Here is an 18,455-nt window from a genome sequence, read left to right as displayed (position 1 = left end):
GTCTAGCAACTTTCTGATATCCATAAATGCATACAATGGAACAAATGTTTAAAAATATAAGGAAGAGGATATAAAGCAATATAAGTGACCTGGTATAGCAAACTGGCATGTATTTGATTCCAGGGTTAAAAGTTAAATGAACAGACGCATCCTGGCAAAAGGCCAGCTCCTAACAGAACACAAACCTCGTAAGATTTGAGTTCTGGTTTTGATTTCAAACCCATGAACTTTAAGTGGATTTGAAATCACGCAAAACATGCTCACCCATTGCTATTCATAACAGGAAAGACAGACAAACAGGCTCTTATTGGGGCACAGATCACCCTGTGGCTGCCCAGCCTGAAGCTGGCAGAGCAGAGCCTGTGCATCCCGCTTGGAGACGGCACAAAAGAAGTGACCTGCAGCTGGCAGTGCCTCTCCTGGGACTGCCGAGCGACCCAAAAGCTCTCTTTTGTCTGGGCTTTGCTGCTGTTGTTGTTGCTAAGTTTACAAGAAAAGGTTTCTATTCGAGGAAGCAAAGAAGGGGGGACTGAGGAACCTCCTGCAGCATTTCAATGGCCTGGCTGGAGCTGTACCCACGCACAGCAGTGATGTTACAGCGCTCACGGGCTGAAAAAACAGGAGAAAAACCTTCAGAGACCAGAAGAAACTCTCAGAGACAACCAGGTGTAACTGGGAAAGGGGAATAATAGTCAAGGCACACTGACACTTCTTTTACACACCTGCAGAGAAGCTGCTGTGTCTGCAATCTCACTTATTTTTTCCAGTCTAAGGCATACAGCATAAACTTTTTTTTTTCATTTTTCTTTTTAATGTATAAAATTTCATTTATGTTTGGAAATCTAGAACAGGTTCAAAAACAGAATGGTAGGCACGCCAAGAGTTCTGACTCTTGTGCAACAACTGCACTGCTTTTCCCTGAGATAACTCAGGGAAGGGTGACTTTCAGGTGAAGGGTGTATCCTAATCCTGTCCTAAGAGAATGTGCTACCACCACACTTGACTTGGAACTGGAAAAGGAGACAGGATGAAGATACTGCTGCAATTAGAACATGCTACAGCCCAGTGTTCCCTGTCATCCGTACCTGGTCTCTTGGTATTGGTCTTTGGAATACTTGGGAGGTTTAGGTTGGATCTCAGGGAAAGGTTCTTCCCCAGAGGGTGTGGGGCACTGCCCAGGCTCCCCAGGGAATGGTCACGGCCCCAAGGCTGCCAGAGCTCCGGGAGCGTTTGGACAACGCTCTCAGGGATGCACAGGGTGGGATTGAGGGGTGTCTGTGCAGGGCCAGGGGTTGGGCTGGATGATCCTGGTGGGTCCCTCAGGATTCCATGAACACTGCACCCCTCTCTGGAATAGCCAGTGTTCCAACAGTGTAAGGCAGCAGTGCAGACTGGTTCTGCCGTCAGCAGAGAGTACCAGAACTGTTAATGACAGAGAGGAGCAAGAAACTCATTCTTCAGCTTTTTCTCCCTTCCAGCAAGTTCAGTCAGAGCAAATTCTTTGGCAAAAAAAGGTAACAAAAAGATCCAAGAAATCAAACATCAATCTGGTAATCTGCCGAGAGGGGAAGAGCAGAGGGAAGAAAACTGGCAGGCTTTATTATTAAGCACACTTTGTGTTATCCAACAGATCCAAGAGTAACATACAGCAACTGGACTCTGTACAAGAAATCTATTATACTGCCTGCTCTCAACTTAAATATATTGCTGATTTCCGAAATATCAGAATGCCTAGCTCTGGATGCCTCAGGAATAAACAAGAATAAATTTGTATTCTATTATGCCTGAGACAGACCAAGTCAAAATTTTTCCATGAAAGCTGTTCCTCAGCAATGAACCAGGTTTTCAATAAAGCCTTTTTTTTTTCCTTTTTGTGAAAAGTATCTGCTTTTGGATACTTTCCTGAGATGCAATCCAACTAGGAAACTGGGACCCTGGAGCAAGTAAGCTTATTTTTATAATGAAAACCTGAAGTTTTCAGTTTTTCATTTTAAAGCTGTAATTCTCTTTGGTGGGAACCTTTCTCTGGTGAGACCTCTTTTTTTTTGGGCATTTCCATGCAGGGAATCCCTTTAGATTCCACAATATTGGTACATTTTAGATTTTAGAGGAGTGAACCATTCTTTTATGACAGTTTTAGTTTTCTTTTAGGTTAGAACTCGAAGGAAAATACTGATCACATGAGAACACAGTCTGTTCTGACCTTGGTCAGAGCTAGGGATCCCTAGGACTTGTAGACCTGCAGCAGTAGTCCCTGACCTTCCTGTTTGAATAGATTATATTAAAAATAAAGAATAAATGTTAATACGGCTTAATTACTCCACTTCTAAAGTCAGGAAAATTTTAAATTAAGGCCTTCTAGCCTGAAAGGCTTCCTTGTGTAATTTTTAAAAGCCTACTTTTCACTATTTCATCAGGGAACAAGTGCTCCCAGACAGAAACCACAGTAGCAATCTATAATCAGGGCTATGTGTTTATGGAAAAAGTGATAAATCCCTGAAAAAACCCTGAATATTACTGAAGCCCTCCACAAACACTTCTGTAGCAAAATTAGTAAAATAACTTAGAACCAAATTGCTTTAGACTTGATTAAAAAAATCAATGCCTAGGAAATCTGCATCCAAAAGTTTTATTTTCTTTTAAACCTTTTAATATAAGCACAGCAAGATTCAATAATAAGTGTGAAGCAGCCCATGTTAAATTCAACAACAAAGTTTTTAAAGCAATGGTTACCTATTTTTCTATATTTTAATGAAATAAGCTGTTCTTAAATGGAAGAGAGTCTGGATAATTACAAATATTTAGATTCATATTCTCCCTTGGAGAATACTTTCAAGGCACTGATCAGTAGGTTCCTAAGATTAAGAACTACATTAATAATAAGCACTTTCTATCTGTTACACATAATTTCTCTTTATACACAGGAAACTTTTCCAAATGCCTTTTCTGTCCCACAAAACCCATCTGTGGGTTTCCAAATTTGCAGTTTAATACTAGGGGAGATGCATGAGCAACTCACTTCTAGTGGAAGAAAAAGAATTAAGCATCTTTTTGACTCCATAACTACTAAGGAAGGTGAATGCCATCCTACACAGCAAAGGATTGCTTAAGGCATCGCTTCTGCATCATAAAACATGTATACAACTGAAACTGTGCAGAAACTGGAGAATTAGAACACCAGGTAGCAACTCTATTTCATACCTCATAAAAGCATCAAATGTTCTAGCAAAACCTACAAAAACCTAATGTCTTCCTCCAGATAAAAACCCAACTTTTTCAGGCTTCTCAACCTCCAACACTTTATGTACAGCACTAATCTTAGGGGAACAACAAGAGGAATTTACATTTGAACAATACAGAAGTCAAATGAGAGAGGAAAACATTCAGTTTTACAACTGGTAGCCATCCCAATTGGAAAAATAACCATATTATTTTCCCCTCATTTATTTTAGAAGACGTACAATACATTGCAAACATCACTCCTGGAGAAGCAAAAAATTAGGACTGACATACAAATATTTCATAAGGAAAGAGATGGGTGCAGGGGAATGACCAGCACAGAACTCAGAAGGCAAAGCCATTAAATACAGCTTACAAGAATCATGTGTCTGGAATTAAAAGTATAGCATTTCAGCATCTTTTTTACTAAAGAGAAAAAAAAAATCTCAACTCTCCCTCACTTTTCCAGACATTGAAAAAATATACCATAGGAGATGCTGAGAAACATTGTAGTGCAGTGTTGGAATTGCAATGTGTGCAGTTTGTGATGAAAGCCTGTGCTATGTTTATTAGAGGCCACTCAAAGTGTCTCACATTTTCCTGCCTTTGTCCTTCACACTTCACTATCACACGGAAGTGGAGAAACAAGTTTACATGTAGACATTATTCAATACAGCTACAGTGCATGTTTTGATGCAGCATTTCGTGGCCAGCACATGCTCCTGAAAGACTTTCTTGCCACTCCCAGGAATGTGTATTCATTTCATTAATTATTCTACCAACTTGTGGGCAGACAGGAACTAAAGAAAACACAGTTCTAACTCTCCTTACATGCCAGCAAAATAAGTAACAGTGCTATCTGCTACTTCAGCATCTTAAAGTTGTTTTAACACTTCTGAAAGGTTACAGAAGGAGAGCAAAACCAGAGAAGCTGTATTTCAGCATTCACAGCGTATTCCTAAGAAGCCAACACACTCTCAGCTTCCATACTCATTTCAACACTTCAGCACCTCTGTGGTTCCAAAGCAAAAAAGGCATCTGGGAATGGAGTAGCTGTACCTACTTTATCTCTCTTCATTAGCTTCTCCCCAGTATCACCAGAAGGGTACAGATAACTCCATTTCTGTCCAAGCTATGCAAGCAGAGGGCAGCCTTCACTCTTGGCACAGTATTCAAAAATGAGGTTTTTCTAACCTCCACGAGCTTCACTTCTCCAAAGTGAAAAATGTTATATAAATAAGACAACTGAGAGCTAGATTACAGCAGAACCTTATCAGTATATATTGTATTGCAATTGTTCATTGTCAGGTATGACACTCCTACTGAAAGGATTTTTAAAAGTTTAATTTAAAGGTACTACAGAAAATGAGAGGAGTCAGAACACTAAAACTGGAGTCAACTTCCACTGAGAAGGATGGGGCAAACACTGGTGGAGCCATGATATACAATAAAAACAACTACTTCAAACTCATCAGAGTGACAATTCCAAAACGTTTAGAAGAATTTTTCATGTCTTAATCCTGAAACATAGGAACATCTTTTTCTAGTGTACTGTGTAGAAACCAAGGAGTATTTGTTGTTTATATCTGCACACAGAGGGGCTGAGCTAATAATGGGATGCCATGGCCACACGTAGGCTCCAGATTGCCAACATGTGCAGCCAAGGCTTGCTTGCTCAACTAGCTCCTGAAAAGTGTCAATACATTCCTGTCCATGGTTAAATAAATGATAAATTAACACATGACAGGATTCAGGCTTAAATACACATTAAAATACCATTCACTATTAAAGTATTTCAAAAGAAGGACACTGTGAGTCTTCACAATGGTAAGACTCAGCAAACTATGTCTGTCTTTAAAAATGTCTTACTGAAAACATTTCAACTCACCAAGACAATTTTGATTCAACCAGGCTGGAGCAGCCACACAGAAGTTGTGTTTGCAGAGTACAAGGCTGGAGGGCTTCAGCAAAGCTAAACCCAAACCAAACTAGAACAAAACTGACAGTGAGGTCAGTCGGTAAGCATGGAACTCCAAGAGCATGCTTGACTGTAGCCTGTGTCACAAAGGTAAGCTCCACTGGGAGAACCTTCCTTCCCACCACTACGGAAAATGTTTGGAAACTCCGTGGATTTTAAAAGAAACCTTTCACATTTGTCCCAATACACCAACTGGTATCCAGCTACATTCTGAACAAAGGTACCGATAAGTACTGGGCAGAAAAATCAACACTTGCCTGATTTCCCCTCATTTACTAGAAGAAACTCTCATTCTTAATAGAAAGACACTTTCTTTAGAACTAAACAAAGAGAGGCATCTGACTAATAAACAGACCAGAAACCAGCAGCTGCACCTTTGATGCACATGCCATTGTCTCAGCCTACTCCAAGGCCGTGCTCATGTCACAGGCTGCCAGCAGGTACAGGTGGCACTGACAGGAGGCAGACTGCTGCTGTGTTGTACTCACAAACACACAGCACTAGGTGACTTCCTTCTAGTTACAAGACAACTGATATTCCGTAGTGACAGCTTTTTCTCCTCAGTTTCTGTGTATTATGTTAAAATACCAGCAAACTATTTTACAGGATAAAAGGAGAAACAACTATGTGAGCTGTTTGCATTTTTGAAATTTGATTTAGAAGTTTCTCTCTTCCCTTGTCACTTTAAAGTATCTTGGACAAAAATTTAAGGCTTATTTTTCTAGAAGTATTAGCAGACAAGAACTAAGAACTGTTTACAAAAAGAATCCTCCAACCTTGCTCAGCTGCACACATCTTCTACCTACCCTAGCAGAAATAACTTATGCTAGTAGTAATATACTTCATCAAATTTGAGCCAAAGAAATAGACTTGTGAATCAGTTATTTTATGAAAGACAAACTATTCTTTGATAGAATTACAGTAACAAACCACAATGGAGGTTCTGGTAATGCTGCTATCTGACAAGTGACTTTTTCTAAAAAAACAATAAGGACAAAAACCAACCAGTGCTTCTCTTACCTGAGCTGCACCTCTCAGTGAACTAACAGGAAGATTCAAAGGGTGGGAGTCATAAACAGGTAGGAGAAAACTTAATTAAAATATTAAGCTGTTAAAAACTAACAAGGAAAACAATAAAAGCAAAGGGCCCTGATTTACAGCTGGAAGCAGCTCATTTCCTCCAGGGGAGTCAGCAGCAGCAGTAATTACCTGCTGCATGGATTTACACCGGCTCGGGAACTCCACTCCCTTCAGCTGCCAGCAGCCCTCTGCTGCTCTGGCCAGTGCACAGTGTTGACACCTACAGCTGATCACCCCGCTGATTTTCAGGCCCTTTTCCACCCAGCACCCCCAGGAACTCAGCTACTGCCAGCAATTAATGTTGTACAGGAGTGACTTTTTACTTAGGAAATGCATAAAAAGAGAAGGATAAGGCCAAACAGTGCTCACATTTGCAAGAAGTCTGAGAAATACTCATCTACCCTATCCACTACTTCATCAGCAAAGATCTGTGTTAATTGAGACAATTTGATAGGCCTGCCACTAGGGCCATGCTATTTTTCAAAGTTTATAAAGAACTTTCCTACCTAGACATAACAGAGGCATAAAGTAAGTCAGGGCCAGAAATCACACAGATATTCAAACACTAATTTCAAACACCAGTTACAGAAGACTTGAATTTCAAACTGCTTTACTTCATTCTACCCTGATCTAGTGAAAACATCGCGTATCTTTCCTCCAGCCATTGCTGTTTCCAAGTAAACATCCCAAACCCAAAAGTGGTATAAAACAGCCACACAGCAGGTTCATGGGGCACTCCGGGAAGATTTCCCTAAGGCACACAGGTCACAGGATTAGAAAAATCATCAAGCATCTGAAAATGTGCTCCCCATCCATACTAAAATCTGGCTTAGTTTATTGAAATGGAAGAAAGGTTCTGCCTGGATGTGCCAGCTTTCCCATGAAAGGTACATTTTCAGATGTCTGGTTATGTAGTGGGGAATCCTTTCTAGTGGTAAATGATAATATCCCCACCTTAACAGAATAAAAGTATGTGCAGCAGTAGCCCCTTGTGGGGGAGTGGGTGGGTTTATGCTGTCTGGTTACACTGTAGGTCCTTTTTTCATGCCAGGAATTTATCAAGGTTTCACCCTATACAGAGGTAGATTCTTCCTCCTCTCTGCCCACCAGAACACTTAGTGTGAAGTTACTTATCTTCCTTAAGACTCAATTTACTTTGTAAAAAAATTTAAATATATATGTCTGATGCAGAATATGAAGTTAACTATACTCTGATTAGCCTATATTTTAGTATTTTAGTCCTCAGCTCTTCTGCAAGCAATTTTCTCCCAATCCCATTCTTATCCTGCATTCTCAAAAAAAAAAGAAAAAAAAAACCAAAAAAAACCCGACCAAAAAACCAAAAAAAACAAACAAACAAAAAAAAAACCCCACAAAAAAAAAAAAAAAAAAAAAAAAAAAAAAAAAAAAAAGACTTTTTTTAGGAGATCTCAACCATGTAGTGGGCAAAGGCATACAGCATACTCTGTGTATTTGGATTTTGGTTTTTTCTGTGAACAAGGAAACACAGTCTGATGATTTCCGCTTCTGTGAACTTTGCATTACTTATACAGTGGAAACCAGAGCATGTAAAAGTAAGCATCAGCTATGACAATGAAAATTCTGAAAGTCTAGTCAAATGCATAATGACCAGGAGAGTTTATTTTTAAAAACCACTAGCTATTTTCAGGTCATTTAATTTTACAACATTACCTGTTGCTTTTGGAAAATATATAAAATATATTTTGAAATAACAGATTTCAAAACAGGCAGCCCTGTTCTCCAAGGTGTCACGGGAGAGGGAGGCACTGCATGGCTACAGCCCCTCTGCTACTGCAGGTCTGAGTCCCAAGCACCAGTGTCTGCCTTCACTGACATGAACGTGACTTTTTAAAGAGTCATTTTGTCATAAAATCCTGCATGGAGACAAGGTTTCATTTAACTACAAGTAGAGGGTCAGCATTGAGGCTGTCTTGTGCTGGGTGTTTTGTGAAAGGAGAGCTGATGTGGGCTTTGCTGAGGCAGCTGTAGCAGGGCCAGTCAACTCAAATTAAAGGCTGAATTTATAGACAGTAATGTGCTTATATGTGGCCAAGTCAGAGACAATGTACAAATGAAAATTAACTGAACTAGCAATGTTTGACCATGAGATTCAGAAAACATGTGCAAAGAAGCCTCACCTTACTTCTGAGTCACTTTTAAGGTCTTTAAATATTCAGCACTACAGCAAAACCATTTTAAAGCTGTATGTACACAGCATAAGTATCACTGCTACTACTGTAAATATGAACAGAGGTTCACCAGCACTCTCCAAAGGAATCAAATATCCAGAAGTTTGAAGTTTTACGAATTAATAAGTTATCCTAACTTCACATCCATTTCTCCATTACACATGAGCAAATAAAGACTGGGTAACAGAGAGGGATAGAAACCATAAAGGCCAATTCAGCAACAGGTGTCAGCAGGAGCTAGGGAGAGATATCACTACTGAGTTCCAATGAGTATTTTTTATTGTTTAACCTATTCTATGAGAAGGAAAAACAGATCAAAATCAGCCTTCAAAATGCAAGGTGAAATCCTAATAAAGAAATAATAGGAAAAAAAAAGGCAAAAAGAAGAATGAATGACTCAAAAAGTAATCACTCCTACACTGCTGGCAGCTACTGGAAAGAGCTACAAATGTATTCAGATTTATTAATTCAAAGGGCTGCCTGAAGAGGGAGAGATTATGAAAAAAAGTGAAGTATCATTGACAACTAATTCCTCTCCTTGTTCCCTCTGCTCCCCGTCCCTGTCAAGTTAAAGCTCAGAAAGCAGGTCCTACTTCTGATCAGCTGATGGAACCTTAACTTATTCACAAAGCAGGTAACTAGTCCATCCCCAAGGAAAGAATGGATGCTGCCTCTCAACCTCATCACTCCCTAATTTCCCAGTAAAGGATGCTACACACACATCTATGCCATCACCTGGCTCAGCCACGCACACACCATCACCGACAGCTCCTTCACACCCTCTGGGCACCGCCGGCACAGCCTTCCCCACACACCTCCCCAGGCCCCGGCATGGCTTTCCCGGAGAGCGGGCACACAGGGACAGAGCCCTGCCCGGCCCCTGGCACATCCCGCCCGCTGCCCCAGCCACGGGCTGGGCAAAACCCACCTGCCGCTTGACTTTTCCGGGCTCCTGACTGAGAGGGCATTGCTGTGTTTGGAGTTTCGAGAGGGCTCTCCGAGATCCCTCCAGCCCTGCTCCGCCGACATCCCTCGCCTCAGGCGGCTCCAGCCGGACAGGGCGGCCCTTCCACGCCTCGGCGGCCGCCGTCTCCCCCTCACGTTCCCGGGGACCCGCCGGTTCTCCCGCGGTCCCGCAGCACACAGCGCTTCCCTCACGCCCGGCACCGACCGCCCTCACCCCTTCCCACCCCGGCAGCGCCGGCCGTTCTGGGGAGCGCCGCGGGCTCCGGCGCCTCCCGGCCCGCAGCAAACCGGCCCCGCCGGCCGCCCCTGCCCGGCCCCGCGCACCTGCGGAGGGCGGGCGCTTGTGCCCGGCCAGGGCTGAGCCCGGCCCCGGCAGGCGGCAGCGAGCGGCGCCGGGCACCTGCGGCCGCCGGGGTGAGCCGGGGTCCCGGCCGAGGGAGGGAAACAGCGCGGGGCAGAGCCAGCCCGAGCGGCGCTGAAGCAGCCCTAGCGGGGCTCCGAGCCCGCCGAGCCCGCGGGCAGCGCGGCGCCCTCAGCGCGGCCTCAGGGAGCGAGAGCGGACGAGCAGACAGCGCAACACAGCACTCATTCGTGAAGGTGCTTCCTTTCCTTTCCTTTTTTTGTTTTGCTTTGTATATTGCACGCTGAAGAGGCTAGGGAAACCTCTTTAATGTATTTCCTGTTAAAGCAATGACACTCATCTGAAAAAAAACCACCTCAGTGTATTTATGCAGCGCCTTTATTCCCAGAGCACTTTGCAGTGCGCGGCCCTGACTTGGGCACGGTGTCCTGCGGAGCTCCCGGTATTCCCAGGATCCCGGTATTCCCAGGATCCCGGTGTCCCTCCTGGGAGCAGCCGCTTGGGATAAGGGCTGGCATCCCCACAGGGACACGCACTCCTTACCCAGGTGGAGTGGAGCGATTTGGTCCAACTTGGGAAAAAAACCAAACCAGGATTAAAGAGAAAAGAAACTACTTGATACCTCGGTTCTCAGTGCATCATATTAAGGGATTAATGAAATTACCCAAAGCTCCATAAAGATGTCGAGCGATAGTATTTTGCTGTGCCTTTCAATCACCTTTTGCATCCAGTCCCAGGGAGGTGAAGTGATGCACCTTGCATCTTCAGCCCAACGCTTCTATCAATGGCTTCCCCTAAAACGGACAAAACTTGAGTCAGGATCCTTGGATTTGGAATGAAATCCATATAGTAATTATTAAAACTAATTTTTAAAAAATGTGGTTTTCAAAATATCAATTTTGTAATCTAAGAGAAAAAAGTATTAAAACAGCAAATTGGGTTTTTTTTAGAGAGCTTTCACTAAACTTTTAAAAGAACTTACCTGAAACCAATTAGTTAAAATCAAGTAAAGGAAAAACAGACTTTAAAAGACTGTGGAGGTTACAGTTCATAAACTGGGGCCCAGTGGCAGCTTGCTGCTATGATATCCTTATAACTCCCTGCAGTATTCCAAACCATGATGGTCTGGGTGAAATGTACCTTGTGCCTCCAGTAATCAAACTTCAGTCTCTGTTTTCAGTTAAATTATGTTATTTCCTACTTAATTTATTAAGTAAGTAATTATTTCACCTTCTCAGGATCTGTTTTGGAGTGAACAAATGCTTGGAGTAAAATCCTTCGGTGTACAGGGGAAATTTCATTGCCAATTCACAAGGCAGAAGTCTGCAAGTGGATTTAGATATCTACAAATGGGCAGAACTGTATAAGCAAAGCTTTCACTTCTGACTGGGAAATACTGAAAAACCAAAGATTTTTAAAGCATAAATATAATAGAAATTTTACAGACATCAGAAATGCTTAGGAAATGTTTCATGTTAAAGGTACTAGTGTTTACTTTCAGCTGATCAGATGCTTGTGCACATTAGGTGTATAAATAAAAAATAAGAATTAGTCACCACCTGCACATCAATATGAAAACCCAAGATACTCAAATGTTACATTTTAGGACTCTCTTATCTTGCCAAAGGAGAAGCTTGAAAGCATTAATGTCAAGTACGGTTTCAACTCTGCCTCTTTTTAATGTAGATACCAACCATGTTTGCTCTGCCATGTGTTATGGAAAGGCCTGATATTTTAAAGTTATGTTCATCGTCACTCTTAAAGGTGTCTTCTTGCATATATTCAAAGTTTATCTCCACCTCTTTTTGCATGTTGAAAGTAGTATGTTTATAAGCCTCTGGAAGGCTTTTTGTGACTGCAGAAATGGGATACTAGGCATTTGTGTGAAGAAATAAATATGGCAAACAACAAAATTGTGCTAACACCCTTTCAGTAGTGAGGTGCAATCTATTTTAGCAAGAATTGGCTAGAGCGTTCAAACTTGGCTTAGCTGAGTAATTACTTATAGACAAAGTGTGCAGTTGGAATTTCATAGTAAAATATTAAGCTGTGAGCACACATTCTTGCTACTTTTTTATCAGTTCTAGATGTTTATCCATGCATTACAGCAAATAGAAAACTATATGGTTAAAATATTCAGTTCTATTTCTCGTTTCATCACTATTTTTTAAGGTTTTTTTAGCCTTGACCTCTTCTGTGTTTATGTCCCACATAAAGGATTTATTTGTGATTTGTGTCAAATGTAAGAACAAGTTCAGTATAGCTTTAGTTGAATCAGGCACATTAGTGGTTTGTATTTTTATATTTCAAAGTTAGATCAATGAGCAGGACATGTTTTCAACCTGTAGTAAGAAAGAAAATACCACCTCAAGTTAGCAAAGAATTTTTTTGAGTAAATTGTAGCTTCCTAACCAATTCTGGAGTGTTCAGATTCCCACCAAAAAACTTACATGACAGCATTGCTTAAAAAATTAATAGAAAAAGTTCATGACGCTGACAGAAGCAAATCTTCCAGTCTGAAATGGTGTTAAAAAAACCCAACCCAAACTAGCATACTTCTTCCTTATTTTTAATAAAGTTGCATACATGGCAGATACACTGGGAAAAAAAAAATCCCCAAACTTAGAAAGCAACTGGAATCTTGATTATGGTGCCAGTTAAACTGGCAGGCTTGAAGCAAATCAATATTGTTTCAGTTGTTTCTCAAGGCTGGAAAACCAGACTAACTGTTGTAACCAAGCTAGATAAGCACAAGCTATTGGCACAGCCTTCATTGTACTTCTAAAATGGGAGCCAAGCGCAAAATTTTTGGAGGATCAGCTGGAAATGATGACCACAGTGGAATTTTACAAGGAGAAACATAAGAATTATGCGTTATGTCATGCCAAAACTGCACTGCCATACTTAAAGAAGGCTTGCTATTGAAAAGCAGTAATTTAGGCAACAAGAATTACATAGGTGAATGTATTAGGTTATAATAATATCCCTTTTGTTTTCCTTCAAATTAAAACAAAAAAGTCAGATCCAAACAACAGATCTAAAGCTAAAATAGATAATGGCAATGAGATTTGACACCCCATGTCATACAGGATTAGCTTCTCATCACAGACATGTAGTTTTTGTTGATTAAAAGCAAATGTGTGAAAGCAGACATCAGCACCTCCCGTTGCAATTAGGAGCTGGCAACCAGGGAATCATGTATTGCAGTTCTGGACTGTTTGCCCTCATTTGTACTTTTTCTGACCCCTTGCTACACAAGAGCCTCTGACTGTAGGTGGGCAGATAAGTTTATACACAGTTCAGGACTGCTTGGGATGGGACAAGGAAACAGGTTCAGAGGGAACAGGAACTTGTTTAGCTGTCTGCTGTCAGAAACACCAACTGGAAAGGTGCATATACAGAGGATTTAGACACCTGATAGTTGGCAGCAGGAAAGTCCCAAACTGGATTTGGGTCTGGGCAGCGATGTTCTCTCTCAAAGAAAAAAAAAAAAGTATTGCGGACCAAGCCAATGGAGAAACAGGTTTTACCTTTTTAACTCCATCCTGCAGAGAAATTACTTTGTCTTATGTTCATCTCAAATAAAAACAGTTGGTCTCTGACCACTGACTAGAATACAGAGCTCCCTCTCTGAGCCTTGAACACTGTGTTAAGAGGTCATTCTCAGGCTTGGGTTTTCTTTCTGTGCTCCAGAGAGCCCCTGATTCCCTTCGTATCTGCCAGCATTTCCAAGGAAACTAAGCAAGCGGAATGCTACAAATTCTGAAGCAGCAATCAGGGCAAATTCTGCATTTGTACTGAACTTGACCTGATGTCACCCAACACTGCAAAATGGCCCTGAAAATTCTTTGGATTTCTGCCTCTTTTTTTCCTGAGTTGCTGTCAATTTCTGGAGGAGTAACAGAATCCTCACCTACAATTTTTGGAAAGGATCAGCTCCTAATCCCCAAAATGATCAAGCAGAACAGAATGCAGCCTGTTTATACAATTTCTTAACTTTCCTTAGAGTTCTTGCAGCTATGTGTACACTTTGCTGCTCTCTTAGGGCCATTGGCAAGCTGAGCCAAGCAGGTGGATTTCTGTCCCTCTGATGAAAATCCATGGATACCAAGGGGCTCCAGGAAGGGGCTGGGAAGGTCTGTGTGACCAGGGATCACAGCTCCACCCTGAGTACCTAAACATCTCCAGCACTGCTGCCATTCATCCTCACAGGCTTCCATCCCTTTGAAATCCAGTAATGCAAATAACAGCAAATCTCCATCTGAGATCTCGAGAGGTTTATAATTAACTCCATTTTTTGATCCTTGGTCCAAGTTGGCGATGTGGATGAACCACACAGCAAAATATCCCAGTAGAGCCCACAATATATCAGGATTCTTGAAGACGGAATCAGAACTGAAAAACCTTTTTGAAACCACCTATCATTGCAAACAAGTAAATAGTAATATTAAAAAGAAGCTACTATAAACTAGATTTCCACAAAAATCAGAAGCGTCAGTGTTCTGGGGCTGCTGCACTCAGCAACTTTTACAAATCTGGCTTTACCCACGACAGTCAGCACTGAAGCAAGGATAATGGGATACACTTCAATGTTCCACGTCCTATGGGAGGCACCAGAATATTGTGACCCACTGTTTGGGAGTGCTGAGATTAAAAATATGCAAAAAGCATGAGATTTTTCCAACTTCTGCATCAGTTAGAAAGAACTGCATGATTTTCATCAGTGCTGCTATAGAATCAAGGGGAACCACATTAAAACCAAGCATGAGTATGACTAAAATCGTACAGACAGCCTCTGGGTTTATTTTTAATGCAAGAGGACAGTAATATAGTGACCACTGGCCAGTAGTTGTTCATCATACACACATATTGAAATGTCTCAGTTAGTAATATAATATCTCACAGGTCCAAATCAAGTGCAAGTTTCAGCTCTTGAGGAAATCACCAATGCACAGGAAAATAATGAAACCGCTGCTTAGAGAATTGAACATCAAAAATTTCAATCAGCTAGATTAAAAAGATTGAACATTGCTTAAATTTTACATAAAACCCATAAATGTATAGGTATTAAAATGGCAATTTTGCTTCTATACCATGGCTTAAAGCACTCATCACAGGAGCTGTCAGCAGTATTTTTTATTTGCTAGAGCATGTTCTGTATCATGTTTGATAAATAATGTACTTTCAGGTTTTGAATTGTCCCCACAAACAGGAACAGTCTAAACACAGCAATACTTATTCAATTATTTAGCACTCTTCTTAGCTTTGTGGCATTTTAACGTGCCACAGCAGCGTTACTCACATGCAGTAAGCTTTAAAAATGTGGCATTTTTAACCTGGAAGTATTATTTTAATGGCTGAATATCAAGGAGGGGGGCATGAAAAGAAAGGGCTGACTGTACTATAATGATACAACATCAATCAACAATACTCACCAAACTGTGCCGTCCTTGGCCTGCTGCACAAGGCTGAATCTGCTGCAAACATAATCCAGGCACCTGTGGGAGAGATCTATAATGAGAATGATGGAAACCACCAGTTTAATAGGTTTTATTTAGTGCTATCATATTTCACTGCATTAGAAAACACGCTTTAAACAGGTGACTTTACCAGGTAAGCACATTGTCAAAACTTGTTTCAAGAATATATATTTTTAATAGTACACTAATCTATAATAACCTACAATAGTAACTCAAACTGATATTATCTAAAAATGTAAGATCCAATATAATTCAATTAAATACCAATCTAACAATTTTTATGCAAATTACTTTACTCCATCCTGCACATTCCTTTATCTCTGGAGATCATTCTCAATTTCCTTTTCTGTAGCTTTTCTAGTGCTACGCTGCACTTTGTTAATATCACCACTGAAGCTGAAGACAATATTTCAGCTCTTAAGCCTACTAGAAAATTATAGTTAGATTTATACTGGCTTTAGTCACACAGCTTTTTCTTTCCAATGATTTTTCAAAGTACTTTCCTGTAAAGACTAGAAAGTTCAGACAGGACACCAGCATTATTTTTGGTCTATTCTGAATTTCAAACTTGTTCTTGAGTCTATTAATAACCTTTGAACAAGAATGTTCATTAGAAGGAAGGCCGTTAGTGCATCCTAGATTGCCAAACTCTTCCCATTTTAAGTCCCAGTTGCTTATAACTTTGCCAAACTCTAAATGCTTGGGCTGAAATTTTCCATGCCATGTCTGTGTCTCAATATGAGATGTGTTGGAAAATTTCATCTAAAATAAATAGAATGGTTTCCAAGAATGAGTGTTGGGGAAAGACATTCTGTTTTACTAGGGGGGAGGGGGGAAGGGGATGAGGGAGAGAAGGCAAATAAAATCAAGAGATATTTTCACTGCAGAGCCCATTTGCTCTGATTCCCTGCCCTGAAATTGGCAGGAAGGGATAATTTTGTTTAGAATTACACTTTTTTTTTTTTTTTTAATTTCCCTGTGAAAATCAGCTGAGTGGACTACTTATAAGCCTTTGAAAAATCGCTGCCTATGTGAATTTACTGCAACATGGGATGGGGAGCTGCCAGATGGGCTGGGATCAGTTCTGTGCAATTCTGATGTGTACAGTAGATGCCCAGGCCCAAAAGCTCCAGAGGCAATCCTGGCATGTGCTCCTGCAAGCCCTTGGCCCCCAGACACTCTCTTGTCTTGCTTTGTTACACCAAAACCACAAAGCATGAGGTGAAACCCATTACACCAGTTCAGTGCAAGAAGGAAGCAGAAGCAGCAGGAGAAAGAGGTGGGAGGGAATTGCTAAGAAAGTCATGAAACAGCATTTCAAGGTGACCTAAGAACCAGACAAACTGCAGGGGAAGGCACTGGCCCTTTGCAATTTGATGTGGGGTTAAATTCTTCTTGCCTCAAATCTGGAGTGCAGTTCCAGCAGCAAATAATCATTGGCAATCACATCCACACTGAGAGGATTTCCATCTCTGGCTTGGGCATTCCTAGGATGAGTTTGTGAACAGAAGACATGGTATTTGTCTCTCCAGTAGTTTAGTGACCTGCTGCCACCAACACACTGGAGGAATGTGTGATTAATTCAGGAATCAGAAGAACAAGACCTAGCCTGCAGCAGCAGCTGCAATGCCTACAGAGAAAGGGAATCAATGGGAAGAGAAATCTGGATTAGACTGGAAGTGTTTGAGTCTGTAGCAACAGGGGAACACTGCAATGCTCGACAGACCCCATATAGCACACGTGGCACCTCCAACTTAGATACCCAAATTATTTCAAGAGGCAAGATTGTCCTGCCATCAGCTTTTCAAATGCACAGAGATATTCATCTTCATAAGCCATGAGAGAAAAGATGGGCAGAATTGCCAGATTCCTGATGGGCAACACACTTTGTGTCAGTGTCACTCATGAAGAATGAACAAAATCCCAGTTTAACTGAACTTGGTTTTTGAATTGTGTAGGTTGCAGGTGCTTCCTAATTTGGTGTTTTAGCTGGCTTTGCTCCCATATTCCACAAAGTCCTGGCACAGCCATTATAGCTTTTTAATCCCTTTTGTGCTTAGCAGCCTCTGGTGTCTTCACAGGGGCAACATACAGTCAGAATCACTCCAACAGAATCCAGAGCATTACTGTTCTCCTTCAAAGGTCCCTGGTGCAGATGGAAAGCCTTTGTTGTCTGTGTCATGGATATCTGGCTGCCATCATCGACAATGTTCAGAAACTGAAGATGTCTGGGGTGCTGTGGTAAAAGAAAACTGAGTGGAGAGGGGTAGATTGTACACCCTGAGCTCAGGGCAGAGCCACAGAGTTTATAGACTGGAGAAGTGATGGAAATTAGAGGATAAAGGACTGTATCTGCTTCTGCTGGAGAGGTCCTGTATGGTGGGGAGGAAAAAATAATGATCTTTTCCATTGCTAGACACCTAACCATGTGATGCTTCTTTTCTGACTGGACATTCAAGGTCATCATCTGAGGGACTGCAGAGCTGTCACAGCTGGAGCTGCAGTAACTGGGAGTTGCAGCTTTGGCATAGAAGGTGCAATAATGAAGTGATGACCTCTTGAAGGTCGGGAACCTTAAATTCAGCCTGACATTTGTGAATGTTTTTAGCCTCAGGTAATTTCTGTGAAAGACAAGCAAGTTGTTTGTCAGACTACCCAGCCTAAGGAGGACCATGGAAGGGTGACTGTTGTAAAGGAGGGATACCTGTTCTTACCTGTGACTGTCATCCATTGTTGTTACTTCGTTGGGTATGAGAATGGGCATTTGTGTTTACATGAAACAGATTCTGTGAGTGAATGAAAGCACCTCCAAAAATTATCTTCTCAAACTAACAGCATATATCACAAAAAAAAGAAAAACCCCAAAAAACCCAACCACAAAACCCACACTGGAATAATAAACTGAAGGAAGGAGAAAAACCATTTTACTACACGTTCCATGAAATGCTGCCTCAAAAGTAGTTTGTCCTCACTTCCGTCAAAAGCTATCCTGCATAAAAAGGAAAGAGTGGAGTTTTTTTAGTTTGTGGCAGCAATAATAGTGTTTCGTATATCAGAGCATCTTTGAAAATCATCCCAATTTTATTTTGCATTCTGGATAGATACACTTACCTTTTCATCTGGAAGAGCTGTCAGTGAATCATACAGGTTACTGCACTTCT

The 18,455-nt window shown here is 41.3% G+C and overlaps 1 protein-coding gene across 1 annotated transcript in view; it reads right to left on the bottom strand.

The window, feature by feature from the left end:
* LOC134549262 (uncharacterized) overlaps window positions 1-18,058 on the bottom strand; it is a 105,875-nt gene extending 87,817 nt beyond the window's left edge. Inside the window, exons 1-5 of the mRNA XM_063394827.1 lie at window positions 18,009-18,058; window positions 17,720-17,915; window positions 17,387-17,530; window positions 10,229-10,385; window positions 9,416-9,984 (exon numbers count right to left, since the gene is read on the bottom strand). Coding sequence (XP_063250897.1) covers window positions 9,416-9,984; window positions 10,229-10,385; window positions 17,387-17,530; window positions 17,720-17,915; window positions 18,009-18,058 — 1,116 coding nt within the window. The remainder of the gene's footprint in view (window positions 1-9,415; window positions 9,985-10,228; window positions 10,386-17,386; window positions 17,531-17,719; window positions 17,916-18,008) is intronic.
* Between the last annotated feature and the right edge of the window lie 397 nt (window positions 18,059-18,455).

Source organism: Prinia subflava, chromosome 4 (genome assembly GCF_021018805.1).
Source record: "Prinia subflava isolate CZ2003 ecotype Zambia chromosome 4, Cam_Psub_1.2, whole genome shotgun sequence".
Taxonomy (NCBI): domain Eukaryota; kingdom Metazoa; phylum Chordata; class Aves; order Passeriformes; family Cisticolidae; genus Prinia; species Prinia subflava.
This window is presented reverse-complemented; position numbering and strand designations above follow the sequence as displayed.